Source organism: Microtus oregoni, unplaced genomic scaffold (assembly GCF_018167655.1).
Source record: "Microtus oregoni isolate MIOR12 unplaced genomic scaffold, Mior012 000064F_ref0000363, whole genome shotgun sequence".
In the NCBI taxonomy this organism is placed as follows: Eukaryota; Metazoa; Chordata; class Mammalia; order Rodentia; family Cricetidae; genus Microtus; species Microtus oregoni.
Window position 1 is genome coordinate 8192332 of NW_024543874.1, and position 22929 is coordinate 8215260.

General features: G+C 39.6%; 1 protein-coding gene across 5 annotated transcripts in view; it reads left to right on the forward strand.

The window, feature by feature from the left end:
- Rbm33 (RNA binding motif protein 33) overlaps nt 1-22929 on the forward strand; it is a 110484-nt gene that overhangs the window by 25104 nt on the left and 62451 nt on the right. For 3 of the 5 annotated variants that reach the window (XM_041640541.1, XM_041640538.1, XM_041640539.1), the window contains exons 4-9: nt 321-397; nt 2488-2800; nt 5921-6040; nt 13292-13463; nt 18896-19104; nt 21976-22258. In XM_041640541.1, the coding sequence (XP_041496475.1) occupies nt 321-397; nt 2488-2800; nt 5921-6040; nt 13292-13463; nt 18896-19104; nt 21976-22258 (1174 nt within the window). The remainder of the gene's footprint in view (nt 1-320; nt 398-2487; nt 2801-5920; nt 6041-13291; nt 13464-18895; nt 19105-21975; nt 22259-22929) is intronic. The other 2 variants (XM_041640540.1, XM_041640542.1) reach the window with 1 other exon arrangement.

A 22929-nucleotide genomic window follows, 5' to 3' on the forward strand; every position in this document is an offset into this window, starting at 1 on the left:
ATTGTTTAGCAGATACCCTTCTAGGTATGTATTACTTAATCTTTTTCTTTTATGTTAGAATTAGAATAAATTTGACCATTATACTTACTCCTTGATACTTACTTGCCTGTGGCATTTAAAAATTGCTCAGGGATTAGCAAGTAGTCTGTATATGGGCTCTTTGGATTCTCTATGGCAATGCCAGACAATACAAACCTACTGGGTGTCGAGAGGTCAAGCAGCAAGAGGTTAGAAACAACCCTCTCATGGTAAGCTTGTGCTTGATAACAGATCTTTTTATGGAAGTGACACACATTTATTAGATTTCTTGTTTTAATTAGAATCAGTCGGATTTGTCAGATGAAGAGCTGAACGATGATCTTCTACAGAGTGATAATGAAGATGAAGAAAATTTCAGGTGCTCAATATTAATTAATTCATGAAAACTGGGCCATATTTAAGTAAATTGATTGACCTGTTTATAAACTTTATAACTATAATGAGTAATTGAATAATGTGGTATTGGACTTCTAACATACATTACATTCTGAGTGAGATATTGGTGTATTCTGATATGGAAATCATATATAGATTGTTTCCATAAATAGGTCAGTGGCTTAAAGTTACTTATGTTAGAGCAGTTTGTGAAGGCTCAGTGCTTTATGTGCATGGAGTGTAGTGGTCTCTCACTTCATGCAGGCGACTGCAGTTTGATGTTGCTCTCTTTATTTTCCTTTCAGACAGTTTTTATTGATGCCATTCTGGAAAGGTACTTGGAAATACTCAGAAAAATTTCCAAGTTGTAGGAAGAAACATGAGAAAAATACACACACCTTTTTGGGTTATAAATATGATTGCAAAACATATGAAAAAGGCCATAGATTTGAAACTTGTTTTCTCACATGGTTTGTGGCTAAAAGTATAGTTTTAAATTATTTTACCAGTGAGATGCATTTGCCAATTCTCTTCTTTGATATCATGAACTATATTTTGATCTTTTGAATGAAGTTAGCCTTAAAATGTATCTTTGGAGTTTGGCCAGAAACTTGAAGTCTATGGTATGCTCTGTGTTGCTGTATAGGCTGCCTTTTTTTTTTTTTAATATTTTTGTTTAATTAAAAAAATTTTTTTCCTCATAGTGTTTTGCCTGAATGCATGTCTTTTTACTACTTGTCTGCCCTCTGAAGTCAGAAGAGGGCATCAGATCCTCTGAAAATGGAAGTACCAATGCTTGTGAGCCACCATGTGGATGCTGGGAATAGAGACTGAGTCCTCTGGAAGAACAAGCCAGTGTTCTTAACAGCTGAGCCATATCTGCAGCTCCTGCATTTGTACTCTTATCTTGAAATGTTTGCCCTTTAGGAGTTAGTGGGTTTTGTGGCTTTAAGACCTTTTCCTGTGTTATGAAGAAATTGCCAATTTGTTTGGTTTAGTTTTTGAGACAAGGGTCATATGGTCGTGTTCTGTAACTCATGCCAGTCCTTCTTCCTCAGCCTCCTGAGTGCTGGGGTAATAGACATGAGCCACTACAGCTGGTGGTGTATCATTTATTTATTTTTTTTAATGCAGTTGTGATTAGTATACATTTATTTGAATGTTGAGATGTACTTTGATACTGAGTTTTATGTTTTGGTTTTATTAGAGAAGACCTTACAATTTGCATAATCTTTTTAAAAGGAAACTAAATTTTTCTCAACATTCTAATGGTGGGTGCTGGAGAAATGACTCAGCAGTTAAGAATACTTACTGCTCCTGCAGAGGAATCTGGATTTGTTTCCAGCTCCTAAATCAGGCTACCTGCAATCCCCTATAATTCCAGGGGATCCTATACTCTCTTGTGATCTCTGGGCACCAGGCTATATGCAGTGCAAATACTACATGCAGGCAATCATACAATAAAGAAATTTAAATAAGCCTTAAGAATAATCCTATGATTTTCTGATCATTGAGTAGTACTCATGTTTTCTGTTGACAGTCATACCATCCAGGTTTCATCTGTTTCATTCTATAAAAGTAGATACCTTTAATTACCAGCATTCAAATGGCAGAGGCACAGATTGCTGAGTTTGAGGCCAACCTAGTCTACAGAGTCAGAGTTCCTGGGCAGCCAGAGCTACATAAGGAAACCCTGTCTCCAAAAAAAAAAAAAAAAGAAGAAGAAGAAAAATTAAATGTAGACAAAGGTTCAAAATGTTTAGGCTCTTGTCTTGGATGTTTGACAACTAGACCAGCTTCTTCATCAGGCTGACTTCATTCTTTTGGTCAGAAAGCAGAGCTGACAAATGGAGATACTGTCTGCATTGTGGGGCAGTGGCCTTGGGCCATTTCGAATCTAATGCAGCTGCATTTTCATGGATTGTTAAGAGTGTACTCACCCATTGGGATTACTTGTAACCAGTGGTTGTTTGAGCATCACAACTCAATTATGTAATGATGCAGCTTTGTGCTTCCTCTCTATATGTCTTTTTTTTTCCCCCCAATATTTCTTTCACTGTGTTTGTCTTCTAGTTCTCAGGGTGTCACCATCAGTCTGAAGACCCCCTCTGGCATAGTTACATCATTTGAAATGTCTGACAATACCAACGACCAATCCGGGGAGCAGGAATCTGAGTATGAACAAGGAGAAGATGAGCTAGCCTACCATAAACCCGAGGAACAAGAACTATATACTCAAGAGTACCCAGAGGAAGGACAATATGAAGGCCATGATCCTGAGTTGACAGAAGACCAAATAGAATATGGGGATGAGCCAGAGGAGGAGCAGCTCTACAATGATGAAGTGCTGGACATTGAAATCAATGAGCCTTTAGATGAATTTACAGTGAGTCTTTTCTCTTTTGAATGGCCAAAGATAACATGGCTTCCTGCACATAGGTTTCTAGACTGATTTGAAATCTATTTACCTCCCATGGGAAGGAGAGAAATTAGACCTTATTATCACTGTCTGCCAGTTTCTTTATCAGAGCTATAACAAAGTTGGTGTTGACAGCTTGTTTGGCCAGCATTAATGCTCCTTTGTCATTCTGGAAGGCTGCAAAGAATTGTGACCTTGAGGACTGCACCCTAAGGAAGAAAACAGCTTTGTGTGGTAGAAGCACACTGTCAATGTTAGAAGTACTTAATGCAGAGCTTTTATCCAGGCTTTAGACAAGATCTGATAAAGTCCTTCTAAGGTGAAAAGATTATTGACCTGCTAAAGACATCTTTAAGGTGCTAATATTCCACAGTGATTGATGTCCTGTTTTCATTCATCCCTTTCTTACTAAGAACTGTCTAAACCTGAATAAAGAGGTTGAGGTTAGTTTAGAAAATGTCACACATAATTTGTTATCTGTAATCAGCAAGGTAAGGTGGTGCTGGTCTTTATTTCAGAATGATGGTTTTGGTAGGTAGTGTTTATTTTTATTAAACACCAGGAAAGGAAGAGGTACTGGTATAAGATTGGCCATGTATCATAATGGTACATTACCAGAAGATGTTTGTGTTTTTAAAAAAATCACCTAATGACATTCATGCTGGAAAGATGTTATTGCTGCATTGTGTGATGCCTAAGGGTTTCCTTTCACTGGGGTCCTATGAAGGCAGAGTAGAGATGAGGCTGCTGAGATGCGTTCGAGAGGTGTAGGATCAGGACCTATAAAAAGAACTCTTGTTGGTAGGAGCAGTGCTCTCACATTTGGAGTCTTCGTTTAGCACGTGCTTGCATTTGAGGACTGCAGCCAACAGTTAATGAATTGTGGTCTTTTATGTGTATAGCAGTCTGCTTTACAAGTGGTTGATGATAAAGAGCCTGCAAATATTTGGTTCAGTCATGACTGTGCTTTGATGTCTCAGGAGGTAGAGGCTTATTCTTCAGAAAGTATCTGTAGTTTGTGGTCAGTAGAGTCATGAAACAGTATCATGGAGCCTGCTGTCTGTGGTCCTATAATGATGTAATTTAGTAATCCGTCTTTCAGTAGATGGACAGTGTCTTCTGATACTGGTGTGCTTGCTTATGTGAGACACTGCAGTTTAACATGCTTGTTGAATTAACCAAGGTCTTTTGAAAATGTTGCTGTTTTCTTGTATTTGACTGTTTGCTATTCATTTGTGACATTAGCTGTTCATTTCTTGGGTCTTTTACTCTTTAAATAGTCAGCACATCTTTACTAACCATAAAAAGTATGGAAAGTGTGTGCAGGGGAGTTTACTCAGCCACTTTTGTGGTGCTTGTTGTCTTGTAAACTTAAAATCAGTGAAAAATTTTCTTCTTAAATATTTTGTTGTCCAATTTAGGACCACATAAAGTCCCAAGAATAATACAAAATCTACCTATGCAATTCAGCATCCTGTGGTCCAAGATTCAGGTATTGAAAAGAATAAAATATTCCAATTCAAACATTTAAAAAACTCTTTTGCATTAAAACGAATTTTTTCAATATTTAAAAACTCAAAAACTTTAATATGTCATTTAGAAATTCTGAGTTTGCTAGTATTTCACAGCTGAGTGTTCAGTGAACAGTGGCAGCCTACCTTACTATTTGGTATTAGAGCCACAGCTATCATTTTTTTAATTCATGGATACCACAGTGGTAGTGTCTGAAGTGACTGCCCTGGGTGGGAAGAGATCAGAATTAAGCTGTGGAATGCTTTGCTCTTGTCCAACAGCCAGGCCTTGTCTCAGACCGTCTCTGAGGTGCGTATTGTCATTTTATCAGTAAAGATGCTATAGATCGTGTCCCCATTTACCCTAGGGGTATGGAGTTTGTCGAGTGGTTTAAACTGGTTCCTTGTCCTAGTCAGAATTTGTCAGCCTCTTCTCTAAAGCCAGACTTAACTCTGAAATGTGACCCTCACAAGCATGTGCTTTCTTGTGAGAGCCCACCTATAAAACCATGCATTTGTTAAATCCTTAAGACCACAGACTTTGTAACTAGAAGGGATTGTGTCACCTTTGAAGAAAGGGAGATCCCAGAGATGTTAGAAGACTGGTTGGCATAGCTGTTCTGTTGTGTTAAGTGAATTTTGCAGGCATTATTGTTGATGAACATAATTTCATCTTACAATTTGTACTCTGGTAGCAATACAGCAAGAACTGTATTGCTCAGTAGCCAACAGAATAGTATTTGTTGGTGACATGAGGGTGTATTCACTGTGACGTCAGCACCAAATGAGATTTCATAAAACATTGTTTTGTAAAATCGAGTTTAAATTTACCATTTGTGTAGAGAGTAGCAGACTATTCCATTGTGTTATTTGACTGAAATGTTGATTAGCATCTCCACTTCTTTTTGATGGGATGCTAATAGTTTTTGTGCAAAGTGGATTGCAGTGTTAGGATCGTCTTGAGAAGCAGGTGGGTCAGTTTTCCCTACCTCATTACTTGTTGGTAATGCCAGCAACAGTCTGCTTTCTTGCCAGTGTGGTGATCTCCAGTCACCTTGCCTGCTTACATTGCCTCAGCCCAAAAGGGACAAACTTGCCTACTGATAAGCCCTTTCCATTTCATGAAAAACATGGAATCATCCTTTCACCCAAGGGAAGAAAGGCCTGATGAATAGTCCACTGTAGTGTGATGCCTGAAAAGCACTTTGCTCTGTCAAATTGCCCTGCTCCTAATGTTTCTGTTGACCTTAAGTTGTCGAGGAGCATAGGTGACCACCTGCTGCTTCCAAGCTTCTCAGTGAGCATACAAGCCTGGTTTTTGTAAGGCTTTTCTCATTTGGGTGCAGCAGGGGCTTGGTTATGAAGCTGAGCCATTGTTATTCTCCACATTTCTGGACCACCATGTACGCTTGGTTTGCATGACCTTGCAGAAGAAGCTCCTATGCTGTATGCTCGGTCAGGCCATCACCACAGTAGAGTGTGTTAGAATAACTCCACATGAATCGTACATGAAAAGTGGTTGAAAACACCCAAAAGCTTTGTGAGAAAAATGTTTTTTCTCTTTAATGGCCGTTAGGATGAAGAATACTTGCAGGCTTATGGTGGGCAACAAGGGCTGCAAGTGCGGGAAGACTGTGAGGCTGAAGATGACTTAGATGAGATTACTGATTCCCAGGTTCCTTCTGAGACCCACGAGGTACTTGTTCAACTTCTACAGTTTCCTTCCAGATTTAAAACAAGAATTTTTTTCTTAAGTATTAGTGCAAAGGTGATGCATGTGTGAACTGTGCATTGTAGTAGAAACCCAAGTCTGTACCTAGAGAGGTGAGTTGTGGTGCCTGGTGCCTGTGAGAAGTATGTACCCTGAATCAACAATGCTTGTCTTTTTAAATGCTTGTTTTTATTGTGTGTGTGTGTGTGTGTGTGTGTGTGTGTGTGTGCCTGTAAGTGTCTCTTCATGGCACACATGTGGTCAGACAGTCAGAGGACAGCTTGTGGAGTCTCTTCTCTCCTTTTACCATTTTTTGGGTTTTTGAAGGGTCAGGCCTTTACAACAAGTGCTTCACCTGCTGAGTATAGCAGCTGGCCCAAGTGGTAGTGTTGAAAGTGATTTTTAGGGCTGACTTTTGTTATCAGTGCCTTGAAATCAGTGCTGTAATTATTTTAATTAGTTTATATTAGCTTATTTGGACCATTATTCAAGAAACAATGCAAGATTTTCTGTTTTAGCTTTTGTCTTAGGTGTTGAAGAAACAGTGACAATCCTGGGTTTCTACCCCCACCCCCCATAGGAAGAAGTTGTTAAAAATTACCATTATGCACAGCAAAAAGTGACAGATCCCAGGAGTATGGAAGGGGCTTGTTGAGGAGGGTCTATGGCTGAGGCTGAATTGAAGAAATGACCCCTGAAGTACTCTTAAAAGAACAGTGGGCCTCTGGTTGGTCTGAGCTGTTCTCTTCTGAGAACTGGTAGGCACTGTGGTTTGGTCTGTAACAGGTTATGAAATCTTCTTAGCCCTGGGAACTTTCTTAGAAGTTAACTTTTGTTTCCTTCAATAATTTCCTTAATGTTTTTTCCTGCCTGCCAGAGAAAAGATAAGCAAAAGCCAGTGTTTCCTGGCTTAAGCCATTTTATTTGCATTGGGTGTTAATATTAGGGCTTTAAAAGACTCCTCCCAACCTTACCTCCTGAGTGCTAGGTATAAAACAGGAACCTTTCCCTTAAGCAGAATTTGGACTTTTTCTTTTGTACTTTGTATCTTATTCTCACTCTTAGAAATAAATTAAAACCTAGAGAACAAACTAAGACTAGTGGAAGAGACTTCACCCTGATTGTGTAGTTGTAGAAAAAGGTGTCTAATCCACGGTCCCATGGCAAAATGGGAGACACAGGACAGGCAGCCTGGTTGCCTCATAGCTTCCAGTATCTTTCTCCCCAGCACACTGTTTACCCAGTTTGCTCAGGCCTACAGGAATGCTTGAGATAGAAATCAATATCTGACAGGTTTCAGAGCAGCTGAAAAGCTGCCAAGGAAGTCTTTGGGTGGTCAAAAGTTAGAAAGGAGAAGTTTGGTACATATGACACACGTGTCTCTGTAGGATAAACAAATGAGCTATAAGCACATGAAAATATATTTAGTAAGGTAAGGATTAAATCTATTTTAATTTTAATATTTTGAATTTTAATAATAAAATAATAAATTTTAATAATAAAATATTTAATTTAATTAATATTTTAATATTGGCAGAACCTGAGATTATTGGGAAAGGTAGTCTTTGTTGGGAAATGTGTGCTAGAAATGTCACAAACCCATTTCTCTGGAATCTGCATATTTGTGAGCAGGTAACTACTTGGTCTTTGTTGTAGAATCAGTCTCTGTCCAGGTGTGTTCCTGTATCCAGTGACCTTGAAAGAAAGGATCTTCCAGGGCAGGTCTGTTTAGGTCAGAATAGAGGTCCCACGTTGAGTTCATCCTTAAGCATTGATCCCTCTGGATGTGATCACAGGGCCCTGCAGCAGGGCCTCAGGGAAGTGCTGTTGCTGGGGAGGTGACTCATGATTCAGCCCAGTTCCACCAAGTCTTGGTCTTTCCATGTCTTCCACGAGTCTGTGTTAGACCACTTTGCTAGTTTTCAACACCCTCGCTGTCCTTGACAGACTCAACAACCCAGAAGTATGTTGTCCTTTGACTCAACACTTCTACTTTAGTGAATTTATTTAAAGGGATAATCTAAGATGGATTCAAAGCCCTAGTACATGTTTGTGTTGGCAGTGTAAACATTCCATTAAGTTACCATAGTGGCCCCGTAAGAGAGGAACTCATATCTTCCTTTTGCTGTCCAGCATGGGAATATATGTCTAATTAAGTAAAAAGTGCTAGGCAATATGTTTTGCTCTCAGCTTTGCCATACTCTTCTGTATCTAAATTTCTTGTAATTCTAAAAACAAATAGTCAAAAGTCTGGATGAAGATAAAGTAACCATAGTGTTTGCTTTTAGACTGTGGGATTATTTAGTCATGACCAGAGCTTTCTGTTATGCCATTATTGGAGTGTTATATAGAAAAGTGGATCCTCAGAGTTCTCTAGTAAGATAGAAGACCCTGTCTATGGGGTTAAGGGAGAGATTGATAGAAGACACCCAGAGACCTCCTCTGGCATATGTGTGTGTATGTGCATGCCACCCCTTCCCACACACTCCCACACATGCATGCAGAGTAATAGTTTATATTCAGTGAGTCAGTCATATAGATATCAACTGATTATAAGTTTTTATTCATGCATATACCCATCTTACCATCTCGTCAGCAGTGGTGGGGTGCAAGTCAGGAACACAGCTCTGCACAACCACCTACAGCAGCCTAGTTTCTTTTCTGAGACTTCCTTCTAGTTAGGTGAAACTGGGATTCTTGACCTCACCACAAGAAAGAATTTCAGGATAAACAAGTATGAAGCAGAGTTGGTGTTCATAGAGACAGACAGATTGCATGGAATTAAAAGAAAGACTTCTAGGGAAAAGATAGGAACCCCTTCTAGCATTAGTCACACTGTATTACATGTCTTTATAAGAGGCCTGTATCTGTAAAGACACGGGAGGATATTTCAGGATGCTGAGAAGTTTAAATAAGATTGTAGGGAGCTTCCTGAAGTGCTTTGATAGGATTTCAGTTAATGAGGTCATAGGAATTTCTAATTGAGTTAGAATGTTTTCATTGTAAACTAAAGTTAATAGTGGTGTTTATTAGGAGATTCTCATAAAATATCTGGGGAAGGAACACGGACAAACTCAAAAAGAAAAAGATCTGAGTAGTCCTTTAGAGCCCTGATATTAGCACCCAGTAAGACACATTCTTCAATAACTGCACAGTTGGGGTGAAGAGTCTTACACTGATCTCATTTTTCCCCCTAAGTTTTAATTTATTTCAAAGAGTGATAGTGAGACACAAAGTACAAAAAGTCATATTCAACTTAAGGAAAGGCTCAGAGGTAAGGTGAGAGGAGTCTTAAAGCCCTGATATTGGCACCCAGTGCAAATAAATGTCTTAAGCTAGGAAACACTGGGCTTTTTTCTTAAAGTCTTGGCTTTACAGAGGCTAATACTATTGTATCTCCACCCTACTTGATCTAATTATACTAGAAGTTCACCTTAGTGTTTACCTGCTCCCCCCCCCTTTGTTTTTGTGATATTGGGATTGAACATAGAATCTCAAGCATGTTAAACAAGGGCTATGCCACTGAGCTATACCCATAACCTCACCTCACGTAGCTGTTTTTGCTTAACATAGTTTTGAATTAATTCAAATACTTACATGTAGCAATAATTATTCTGTTTATTGATATGCCTTATTGTTTCTTTTCCTCTTGTTAGATATTTGGATTGTTTCTAGTTTTTTTTGTGTGTTATGGATGAATGCTCACATTTTGTGGATATACATTTTTGTTTTGTTGTTAGGTATTGGTAGAATTACTGAGCTAGACTAGCATGGTGCTTGTCTATCTATCTATCTATCTATCTATCTATCTATCTATCTATCTATCTATCTATCTAGCATGGTGCTTGTCTATCTATCTATCTATCTATCTATCTATCTATCTGACTAGCATGGTGCTTATCTATCTATCTATCTATCTATCTATCTATCTATCTATCTATCTGACTAGCATGGTGCTTGTCTGTCTATCTATCTATCTATCTATCTATCTATCTATCTATCTAATCTATTTTAAGGTAATTACCAAATTGTTTTCCAGAAGCGATTGTGCCATTTTATACCCTTCATCTGGTGAGAGTTCTCATTGTTCCTTCTTATTTGGTATCAGTTTTTTCCTTCAGCCCTTCAATGACTGCATCATTATGGGTTTTGTTTGCATTTCTTTGATGGCTAATGATATTGAGTACTGTTCATATATTCTTTTCGACTTTATATAGTCCATTGGTTTGGCTTTAGCTGCCTTTTCTTTAAAGTAGGTTATCTCTTATTTATATAAGCTACAAAATGTATAAGGTCTTCAAAATAAATTGCTTATATATTTGTACTCTACATAGACAATATAATTTGTGTTTATTTTCTTAGTGCCTATAATTGAGATAATACATTAATAGATAGTGTGTATATATTCTAGATATCAAGTCCATTGGCAGACTGTGAAATTTTTTCTGAACCTCCAAATTATGTTTAATTTTCTTAATTTTAAGTTTTTTAAATAAGATAAGGTGTATTCAGGGTGATGTGGCTGTAAACAAATTTAAGTTTTTAAAAATGTCTTTATTATCTGGGAGTTTTGTCTAATACATGCAGGTGTGCCATGTGTGTGCAGTGCCTTTGGAGGTCAAAAGAGAGGACATCAGACCTCCCGGGTCTTCTGTTGAGTCATCTCCCCAGTCTTCAAATTTATTTTTTTTAAGTAGAAAATAAGTTAAATGATGATCAAGTGGGTTTTTTTTTCCCTAAGAAAATTTTAACTACCCAAGACTATAAAATTGGCTTGCTCTTTTCCTGTGGAAGCTTTGTGTCATTAGCTACTGTTAGTTTAGAGCTAGAGACTGCCTTGTCTAATAGCATTTGAAGTATGAGAGCAATCCATTGTTTTTAAATAAAAAAGGTTTTTCCAGTTCTTCAACTGGTGTGAAGGCTTTCCTTCTCATCCAATGTAGTTTTTGTGTTGTCAACTGACTTTTTACCCTTAGGCGCTTCTACTCCATTAATTTGTTTTTATAAAGTCTGTATGTTAACAGTACAGCAGGTTGGAATAATGGAACATGAAACCAGGTAGTGCAAACCCACCAACTTTATTCTTTTCTAAGATTCTTTTGTGTATTGTATTTGTCAGTATCTGCTAGAAGTCCTGCTAGGGTTTTCATAGAGATGGCCATGTGTCTTTAGATCAAAATAAACAGGTTCATTATTTTAAGTTTATTTTAATTTTTAAAGGCTTTATTTTTATACTGCTCCGTGTGTGTGTGTGTGTGTGTGTGTGTGTGTGTGTGTGTGTGTTTGGTTATGTACATGAGTGCATGTGCCCAAGGGATACCAGAAGAGTGTGTATGGTCTGTCCGTGCTGGAATTACTGGTGTTTGTAAGTCACCTGATGTGGGTGCTGAAAACTCGGTTTAGTTCCTTTGATAGAACAGTATGTACTCTTAACCACTGAGACGTCTCTTCAGCCCATAGGTTATTTTCATTTTAATAATTTTACCTGTTAATAAAAACATTTTACTTCTTTCACTGTAATTAGAATCCTTTTATTTCCTCTACCTTACTGACTCGGTGCAAGTGCTACTTACAGCAGAAGACTAGCTTCAAAGCAGACTTTCCTGCTGTATATTTAGTGCTGGGAGCCAAGACACTAAGTGCTAGCTTAAGTTTTGTTCTCAGATTGAAGATGTTCTTTTTGATTCTAGTTTGCTGGTGGTGATCTTCTAATTAATACCAAATTTTAGTAATCCCTTCTTTATATATATTGTAATCATATGGTTAATATAATTGCCACAATAAAGTTTTTGCTTTGGTGGATATGATTTCTTTGCTGTGGCATATTACTGAATGTGGTCTGTGTATCCAAGAGTTGGCCTCCCTGGGAGCTTGTGAGGAATGTGGACTCTCAGGTCCCACTCTAGACCTCCCAGGTCTGAATCTGCTTCTGAACGGGATTTCCAGTCACTGGGGTACATGCTAACAGAGAGCAGTCCTGCCTAAGCAGAGGTACAACAGGGACATTGTGGCCTTGGTGCCTTGAGGACTCATCATAGTTCTGACTTACTCTATTTTCAGATTTTATACAGTGATGCAGGAAAGGTAGTGTTACACTAACAAGAATGTGAAATTCTGGGGCTGCAGAATTTTCCAGCATGTTGTTCCTCACAGCACTGAAAAGTCATAGTCATACTGAAAGTGGCATTTGTATTCCCAGAACCAACTGTACTATTTTTATAGTTAGCTTTTCACATTGAGAATGTATGGGAAAGGAAATTTACAGTGATTGTCTGTAGGTTTAACTTCTTATATATTTTCTAATAGTGTGTCTTTGTTTCTTTTAAGAATAAAGAATCATTCATTCATGACAATGAAAAGGCAAGCTGTGTGTTTTTTTTTTTTATTACACTGGTAGAGAGTGTTTAAATGAACCCTGTACTCGGTCGGTGCATGCTTGTCTTCATCTGCCAGTGTGCTACTGAGACTGACCTAAGAGGGAGGTGATAGTGCTCAGGAGCTCAGAAGGAAAAATTGTATGAAAAATGTGCTTTAGTTTAGGTTGGCACTGGAGGGAGTTTTTGTAAGGGACTCTGCTAAAATACAACTTGGTTTTATTTAGTATAGAGAAATGGAAGAAGAAATGATTTTGTCTTTTACTGGTCTCAGCACTAAGTGTGTGGTAAGTTAACACTAAACAACAAGCATGAAGTAAATAGGAAGGGGAGGGTTGGGGAGGGTTCGTGATGAAGAAGTGTTGTGAAGGCTAGAACAGTAGCAAGCAGCCACAAACTCCAAAACTGACAGGGACTGCTGACGAAAGGTCAAAGTATGTGGTTAGGGACTGTAAACTGTTCAGCTTACATGGCTGAAAGTAGCCATTGCAGCTATAAGATGGATTCTGTGCTGCTAACTCTAGTGTTACAGATGTTAGCTTACACTGTAGTCATATGCACGTTAAGCTGTGTGGGAATTCTGCTGTGGTCTGGATTAGATGTAAGGCAGCAGGGATATTTAACCAGTGTCTGTGTTCTGGCAAGTATGAGTAGCAGCAGTGCGGAGGTAGGTCCTCATGTGTTGATCACAGGCAGGAATTTGAGGGTTTTCTAAAAGTAAATTTCTTTTAATATTTGAAGTTTTCCTCCCACTGGAGTTGGCTTCATGTTTCACGTAGCCTTTTTCTAGAATCTTTGAAGTATACTTATATTTTATGTGGCTATGGACTTACCTCTCCCTGTTTTTCCTGTCTGCTTATAGGGAGGAATGGAAACCTTAGAACTCCAGAAAGACATAAAAGAAGAGTCAGATGAAGAAGATGACGACGATGAAGAATCTGGAAGATTGCGTTTCAAAACTGAAAGGAAAGAAGGAACAATTATTAGGCTCTCAGATGTAACTAGAGAAAGAAGGAACATTCCAGAAACTTTGGGTAATTTTTGGTTTTGACCTGTGGGTAATTTTTTTCTTTTCTTCCCCCTGCTCCTTTTTTTCTGGCCTGTTTCCCCCATCTTCGTTTCTACTGCAGATACCTCTGTATCTTCCTGTGATTGTTGTTGAGGGTGTGTGATATATGGGAGGCTGGTGCTCAGATGTGCTGTGTTCGTCATTCTGCCACACAACCACTTCTGTGTTATGAGTGTTTGAGTGAAATATTTAAAAGTATTTTTTTAGTAGTTTTCTTTGGGAGTATATGACCTAAAGCGACTCTTTTTCATGCCCTCTGTTCCTGACTGTACTGGGGTGTGGCATGGGGATCCTTACCCTTGGCAGGGATACTGGCTGTTATCTACTAGGCTGTCCCTCAGGTAGCCAGTGCTAAATTGATTTTATTTTGCACTTGTAAAATCCTTGTAGTCATCTTTTTGGGTTCTCTTTGTCTCTTGTTCCTGAGTGTTCAGTGATTAACTTATGGAGATCATTAACTGGATGTTAAGAGTCTGCTGTTGAAGACCTTCCTCAGACTGTTGCTAGGTGATAGCAGTGACCCTACCCCACCTACAGTTTGTGTCATTTTCCACTTGATCATTGGGTTTGATTGGAGTGCCACAGTCACCCCATGGCCTGGAAATGTTGCTTAGTGGTAGAAGCATTTGTCTTATAGACACTTGGGTTTTTGAAAGTAGCCATTTTGAGTCTTTAGACCCAGGCAGTGCCTAGGAAGATTGCATTTTCAGTGTGCTGCTTGGACTTTTTAAGAACAGGAGTACCAGGGTTTGACTTTCTAAGGAGGAAGGCAAGGCTCACAGGACAGCAGGGTCTACCTGCCTTCCTATTTGGGTCAGAGTAAAAATCAAGATCAAGGCCTCATCATTACCTTGATGATATGTGTCTGTGTCTTGACTGTCTGTCTGTCTTTCTCTGTCTTTGCCTTTCTGTATATGTATGTGTGTGTGTTTGTGTATTAGTTTGTAATAGTTATTTTCTATTGCTGTGACAATTCTATGGTCAGAGCAACTTACAAAAAATGTTGTTGGACTTACAGTTTTAGAGGGTTTGAACTCATGATGGCAAAGCAAAGACATGGTGGCAGGAACAGCTAAGAGCTCAAGTCCTGATCCATAGATAGGAGCCAGAGAGAGCAGCACAGACATTAGTATGGTGTGAGTCATCGGACACCTCAGATCCTACTCCTAGTGACACACCTGTCCAACAAGGCCACATCTCCTAATCCTTCCCAAACAGTTCCACCAACTGGGATCAAGCATTCAAATATCTGAGCTTATGTGCCTTGTCTTTCAAAGCTAGGAACAGTTAGGGAATGAAGAAAAGACAGACACACATACAGTGAAGCTGGGATCAGGTGAGGTTCTAACATTACCTTGAGCTACCTCCAGCTACTTGGAACCTCAACTTTTTCGTTATGTTGAACACAGGGGAAGGGGCTAGCTAGTCTTGGTAGGAAATCTGTGTAGGGGAGCAGTCTCAGGCTATAAATATCTGGGAGGAGGAAGCTGATAGCCTTTGCCTACACAGATCAGTTGTTCATACTTGGACTCTGACTCAAAGGAAAGTTTTGCCATTTCTCTTGAGCCAAGCCCACATGGGCGTAATGATTTTTGCCAACTTTCCCTGGGTCAGTTGGCCCTGGAGTCCTTGAAATGGTCATGTGCATCTCAACTCTCTCAGGAATTGATTCACTTGGGGCTTCCTCCACTACTTAACCTATAAGGGCCATTTTCATTCAAAACACAACATGGTTGTTTTTTGCCACTAAATAGGAGCAAGCAGCATGTTTCAGGGGCACATACAAATTCTCTGGGTGAACACTAAGCTGCCCTCATCCACTAATATAGTTCCAATTCATTGTCATAGTTGTTAGTATTCATTTTATTTCCTTCCGAGGATGTGAGTATGGTTGTCCTGAAACAGTCCATTTGTCTGTATTCGTACTTTTGTTTGGTACATCCCTTTTTCAGCATCTTTGCCTTCTTCCTTTCTTTTCTGAGTTATTTATACTTTTCTTTATTCAGAAATCTATCAAGTCTGCTTTCTTTTCAAGTTACCTGACACCTGTTAACTAGTTGTCTTCAGAGACAAAGGCTTGGGGTGTTGTTTTGTTGTAGACAAGTTACACCCTTGGAACTCTCGGGAGGAGAGGGCTTGGAACCCTTACAAATAATCGGATTGTTTACCGTCCTTCTAAAAAGTACTAGGAGTATTTTTGTAGAATGTAGTAATTTGGCTAGGTAATTAGACAAAGAAAAGTTTTGTTTCACTGAGTGGTGGTGGAACATGCATTTAATACTAGCACTTTGGAGGTAGAGACAGGCAAATTTTTGTGAGTTCGAGGCCAACTTGGTCTTCATAGTGAGTTCCAGGACAGCCAGGCCTAACACAGTGAGACCCTGTTTACCAATAACTTCAAAGTTGGGGTCATTCTCAATATGCAGAGATATCACCACCCATCAGAAGACTGGTTTCCTGAAAGAAAGAGCTTCCTGTTAGGGCTCGCACTTTCCCAGATAGAGTAGGTGTATACATAACTTGATGAGAAAGAGAGCTGGACCTGTTAGCTTGTGTCCACAGTCCCAATATGGAGTTTATTGAATTGTAAAGCAGTTTGCCTGCTTTTATACTGAGATAAAAGTGTGTTTCTACTAGAGACCCTGTATTCTCTGGTGATATATAGTTTTTGGACAGTTGATTTATTTATTTTTGTCATTTTGTTTACAAATAAAAACTTTTAAAAATTAGATTTATTTATTTTGTTTTTTGTGTTTTGAGTGTTTGCCTGAATGTATGTACGTGTATCATATTTTGTTAGTGCTTCTGGAGCTTAGAAAAGGGGGCAGGATCCACTGGAATTGGGGTGCTTATGAGTGGCCATGTGGGCGCTGGGAATTGAACCCAGGTCCTCTGGAATTGGAGTTGGAGATGATGATAAGCCACCAAGTGGTTGCTGGGTTTGAACCCCAGTGCTCTTGAAGAGCAGCCAGTGAGTGTTCTTAACTCCTGATCCATCTCTGCAGCCCACAAATAACAGCTTACTACCTTAGTGATAGATAGCCTTTATTAATGTTGAGAATCTTTTGTTCTTTAAAGAATAATCAGATGCTGCCATGGTACCGCCCATTTCTGACTCTGAAAGCATGTGTGTGAAGTGATGAGTTCTTTTTGAGATCTAGAAGGGAGTTTGGTCACTTTCAAACACAATGTCCCCTCGTGTGAAGAGCACTAATTCACACACATGACTCTCTCCACGAGCTGTATGTCATGTATGTCAGTTTTTGATTGGGGTATTTGCTTCCGGCTGGGTTAAAAGTATACTTTGGGGCTTTCATTTAAGTTAGTATTACTTAATTGATTATCCTTTTTCTCAGTCAGGATTCTATAAGTTAACCTTACAGAAAACTAGTTAAAAAATACTTTTTTCTGTTTTACCAAGGATGACGCCAACTGTGAATTCAGAACATAAATTATTCTGTGCAGATGATGTCACTGGTGTCAGTGGTAATACTCTGGTAGAGCCCAGTTGAGCAAGATTGTAGACCAAGTGTGTGAAGGGTTTGTTCATTGTGTATGAAAATGCCAGGGTGTGCTCTACACATGGACACTTTGGCCATTTTTTCTCTAGGCTGAACCTGGAAGTAAAGAGCATTGCTTTAGCTTAAAGAACTGCTTGGCAATCCTTACATCTAGTTATGTTTGAACTAACACCCTGGCTGCCTTCATTGATGACCAAAGACCTTTGGGAAGAACCTTTGATCTAGTGGCAGTGGGAGTTGTTAATGCTACTAGCCACATACTCACCTGTTAATACTATAGTCCTTGTTTTTTGTTGATTTTAAAAGTTTTGGGGGGTTCAGTTATCTTTTGAGATTTGCCATTTTGATTTGCCCAACTGTATTCCATAAGTATCTATCCATTTCTAGCTACTCTAGTATTTGGAAGCAAATATGTTACTAGTTAAGAAAGGGATAGGATAGTATAATTATAGTTACTTTATGATATATCTCTTTACTCTAAGATCTGGACATAGTTCAGAAAACACTTGTGGGGAAATTAACATTTCAGTTGAAGTTACAAATGTAATTTCTGTCCTGTCATATTTTGGTGACCTTTTGTGACAGCTTGTCTCAATTGGAGGAGAGCATTTTTCCTTGCTGATTAAAGATGTCATTTGAAACCATTTTATTACTGAGGATAGTAAAATTAATCTTGACACTCAGAACCACTAGAAAAATAATTGCTGATTCACTGCGTAAAATGTGTGTGTGAAACAATCATGTAGTCAAGATTAAAATAAAAATCTCTGCTAGTTACAGCGAGATTATTACGTTTTCTTTCTAGTAGGTTCATATTCATTTGAAAGAGACGGGATACCATATCAACATTTTCAAGAAAATGAATCATAACTTACAGATTATTAAAATCTCTCCCCAGTAGAGAAGAAAGGCTTCCAGTAGTGTTTAGTGATGTTTTGACAAAATACACATTTACTATTAAAACATGTATTGCCACATTTAGACACTACTGAAAGAGTGTCTTTTAAAAGAAAGGGACCCTGTTTGGATCAAAGGGCTCTTCCCCCTTAGGGGCTTAGAATAATGTGCTATTGGAAGGTTCTTAGGGTCGTGTTTATTGTTCCCTGAAGCATGGGAGAGACACAAGTGGCTATGTGAAGGTTCCTGCAGTGTTTAAAGTAGCCAGCTTTTCTTTGCATGGCTTTTCTTCTCTTTTGACATGGTATCCATATCTAACTGTGTGGACACACAATGGTCTTTTTATAGCCTGACATATATACTAATGAATATAAAAGTTTAAAGTGAATGAAATGTTCATTCTTTAGGAATTATCTTTAATAATTTTGCTTTAGAAGGTCAGTAGTGGCTTTGATTTACATCAGAACACTCAGAGTATTTTTTCCTGATTCTGTGCCATTGCTCATTAGTAGCATTTTCTTTTCTGTTTCCTTCCTTCCTTCCTTCCTTCCTTCCTTCCTTCCTTCCTTCCGTTGTTGTTGTTGTTGTTGTTTTTGTAGACAAGGTTTCTCTGGGTTGCCCTGACTGCCCTGGAGCTCACTCTGTAGACCAGGCTGGCCTCGAATTCAATCTAGATCTGCCTACCTTTGCCTCCCAGGTGCTGGGACTAAAGAAAGGTATGTTCTCCCATGCCTGGCTAGCGGCATTTTCTTACTGGTCTAATTGTATCCCAGTAGTAGAGGAGGAGAGTTTCTAACTGTACTGCTCTGTAAATATTGGCTGCTTTTTATATTCACTTGGCACACTGTGAAAGTGAAAGCATTTTAAGATTGATAGATGATTCATGTTTCGAGAGATTGCTACTTGGTTCTTACTGTTCTTTTTCAACAGATATATGTAGTATGGGCTTCATTTAACACCTGTTCATCTTTTTACATAGAGCTTTCAGCAGAAGCCAAAGCTGCATTGCTTGAATTTGAAGAAAGAGAGCGACAGCATAAGCAGGGACGTTATGGTTCCCGGCGGGGAGGAAGGCGAGGAGGCTCTCTGATGTGCCGTGGAATGGGAGACCAGAGGCGAGAGAACAGTGAGAGGGGAAGGATGAAGGAGCATAGGCCCGCCCTACTTCCTACACAGCCTCCTGTTGTGGTAAGTATGGGGTTTTATTGCTTTATTTAACAGTTTTGGAGCAATAAAAACACTCCTGTGAGTCACACAATTCACACTCACCTTTTCTGAAATGACACTGGAGCAGCAGAAGCAGTGGTTGAAGTTCCGGGTTTTGGTTTATGGTATGATTTGTAATTTAAAGATTTACTCCTTCTATTATTGGGTAGTTAAAAAATCCACCTCAGGGCTGGAGAGATGACTCAGTGGTTAAGAGCACTTGCTGCACTTCCAGAGGACCTGGATTCAATTTCCAGCACCCCATGGCAGCTCTCACCTGTTTGTAACTCCAGTTCCAGGGCTCCTGATACCCTCACACAGACATACAGGTAGGCAAAACACCAATGAACATGAAATAAAAATAAATTAGAAAAAAATTCACCTCAGTGCTTTCATTGAACTTCCATTGGTGGCTTGTGTGGCTGCAATGGAACCCTGCTGTTCTCCTTTATATCAGTGACACCCTCTCAAGTTTTTGATATGCTGATGTTAATACAGATAGACTCTAGGCCATACTCATAAAGTGGTTTTTATATATATATAGATTTTCCCTTTAGTATCAGTGTTTCTTAATTATTGTATCTTATAAAGCTGTTCATGACTTGAGACTGAATTATGTAGTTAAATTTGGATAAATGTCTTCTGGGATGTCTCAGAAGCAAAGATAGGAGTCATAGTGTTTGTTGTCCTTTTGTCAGCTAGAGGTAAACTTCATGGCTTTCTCCTTTGGAAGTCAGTGTTATGAAGAAACATAATGCAAGATGTGTCCCTAGTGTATACCACATACCCTTCTGAGGCTTGCTGCCTACACTTGGCCTTTGTTAACAATGCTTCGGGTACCATCAATTGTTGAGATGATGCAGTAGAAAGGGTGATTGTTGGTCTTGTATGAATCTAGTTTTAATGTACCTCAAGGGAAGAAGAAAATGATAGCACTTGAAAGTTTTGTGACATCAGTACATAGCTCTTTTGCACACAGTTGGTCGGTTTTCCATCAGGGTATATAAGTTATCCAGCCTGGTTTTGTATCATCACAAGTGCTACAGAACTCTTTTTTCAATTTACAGGTGAGGGAGGTGAGTGGAGGGAGGGTTGGAGGTAATATTGACAGACAGTCAGAAAGCAAAGGTAACCCGCATCCTAATACAGTAGCTGTGCCTTAGGCTCCTGGTGTGACTGACCACCTCGTGGGTTGCATGGCCACCAAACAGCTGCTAGACTGAGTCTGACCAGCAGCCGTGCATTTAAATTGGGCTCACAGCATCCAGCAGAAACTAGCCAAGGAAATTACGTAGCGTTTCCAATTTAACTCTTTCTTGATTGATGCGCGCCCCACGTCTAAAATTCCTATCTGTCCTTTACACTGTGGGTATTTTAGTTATTTTATATTTTATATTTTATATCATAGGATAACAATGGTAAGATCTGTTAGAAATGGTTTACCTGCTAGCTATTATATATCTCAGTAACATGATGTTTTTAGTCTTGGGCAGTTTGCTGTTCTCTTCCCTCTTTGTCAGAAAGTTAGAGGGCAACAAACATACTAGGATCTGAAATGGGGAAGAGGCACCCTCCAGTTTCAGTGGCAGCCTCTCAGTGAGCTCAGCAACACAACAATTTCCCAATTTTGTGCACTACACACTTGTGTGCATAAAGGCAGAAAGGTGTGTCCTTGATTCTGAGAATAGGAGAATTCAGGTTTATTGGTTCCTGTATCTTGAGGAACATCCTTTCTGAGGAAAGACAGCCCACCAATGGGCATATACAATTTAACTTTATAATCTTCTTTTTCCACTGAAGTCTCTCCTTGTCCTTCATCAGACTGGGGCTGTTTCTTCTATTTGCCTTTTGCCATGACCTGTGTTGATCTTTTTCATCTGCCATGATGAGCATTCACTTTATTAGAGAAGGCTTCATTGGAGCTTCCTCGCCATGTGTGTTGTAGTTTTCATTTGGAACACAGAGGTCCTCTATAATTGGGCTTCATCCCCAGAAAAATGTCTAATTAGACAGCTGAATTATGAATATTTTGACTACTAATTGGCAGCATAGCTGATTTGATTTGTGGATAGAAGTAAAACTCTTGAAGTCAGATCGTCTGAATCCAACTTTCTGGCATTGTCAGGAGTAGACTGCTACTTCCTGTCCAGGCTTCCAGTGGAGACTTGAGATAGGGGCTGTAGCAGGTTGGAGCCACTTTTATGCTTTCATTTATTTGTTTATTTTTGGTTCCAGTCCTCTTAGCATCTGCTTTTACATTCTATACCCCTCTCTCCTGCTTTTTGACCAAATGGGACGGCCTTTCTCCTGGTTTTCTCCATTTGTGGTTTGTTTGTTGTTCTCTCTGTACAATACATTCCTTTCTGCAATGGAGGCTTGGCCCACATAACACTTGCTCAAAGCCGCTTCTTGGAATAGCTTTCTGTAGCCCTGACCCTTTCTTAAAGACAGGCTTTTGGAGTTCTCTCCTGTCTGTCCCCTGTATCCTCAAGGAAGGGCAGGGCTAGCTGTGCTTAGAAACTATGGGTAGCTTTGCTTGTTAGGGGCAGTTTTGTTTTCTGGGCTGAATTTTAAGAGTCTCATGCTCTACCGACTGAGCTAGCCGGGCGTTTCTGGGCTGAATTTTATTTTTCAGAATTTATGCTGTGTGCTTTGGGCTGTCATTTTTTTTCTCTCCTCGCCAAGGACTGGTTGTGCCGCACAGCTTATTCTGTGTGCACAATTTATGTACAGGTTGTTAATGTAAGCTTATTTCTAAGAAGTTAATGGGTATAAGCGTGGTAACACATCAGCATTACTTCAGTTTTCTTCTAAATGTTGATTTTTTACTTTTTCTCTTTTGGTGATTTTCAGGCTCACTCTCCAAGATTAATCCCTCCTCCACAGCCACAGCCTCCTCCACCACCGCCACCACCTCAGCAGCAGCCAATCAGAAGCCTTTTCCAGCAGCAGCAGCTGCAGCCTCTACTCCCCTTACAGCACCCGCATCACCCCTCCCCACCTCAGGGAGTGCACATGCCCCCCCAGATTGAGACTCCAAGGATGATGCTGACACCTCCCCCAGTGACTCCTCAGCAGCCCAAGAACATCCATATCAATCCACACTTCAAGGGGACAGTGGTGACCCCTGTTCAAGGTGCGTGTTCTTTCCTGGTATGTGTTGAAGGACTTTGGTAGCAGATTTACAAAGCCACCACAGTAGCAGCAGATTCACAATCAGGTCTGTAAGGATGCATAGAAACAATTTAGCTTGGCTTATAATTGCCTTTCTTCAGAATGTCTGTCTCTTACTTTGTGATTGGATGGAAATACTGTGCCATTGTCAGTGTGAGGCCCACCTGGAGGTAGTTGTTAAAGGGTCTAAATGCTTACTTTATATGTCTCGTGGCAAGAATGTTGGAAGTGATGAGTATTCTTCTTAGGTCCTTGGTGTGTCTCATTAGTTTATGTTATCTGGAAAAGAAAGACCAGCCTAGCTTCCATTTGTTAACTGTATTGCTATGACAGAAAAGGTACTGGAGCTGGGAGCAGCTTCTCTGAAACAGTTGCCCCTGTGTCTGTCCCACCTGTTCCAGGCACCTTGGCTTTGTTGGAGAACAGAGCAGGCAAGAGTTCTGTTCATGTTCTTGCTTCTTTGTGGGCAGAGGCAGTCCATCAGCACCCAGGGTTGGTAAATAGGGCTTGAGGGGCATCTAGATCCAGATGAAGAGGAAGAATAGAGTAGAGTTCAGGAGGGGAGTGGATACAGATGAGGGAAGATGGCCACACATCTTGGAGAGGTATACATTACTAGGACTGGCTGTTGTT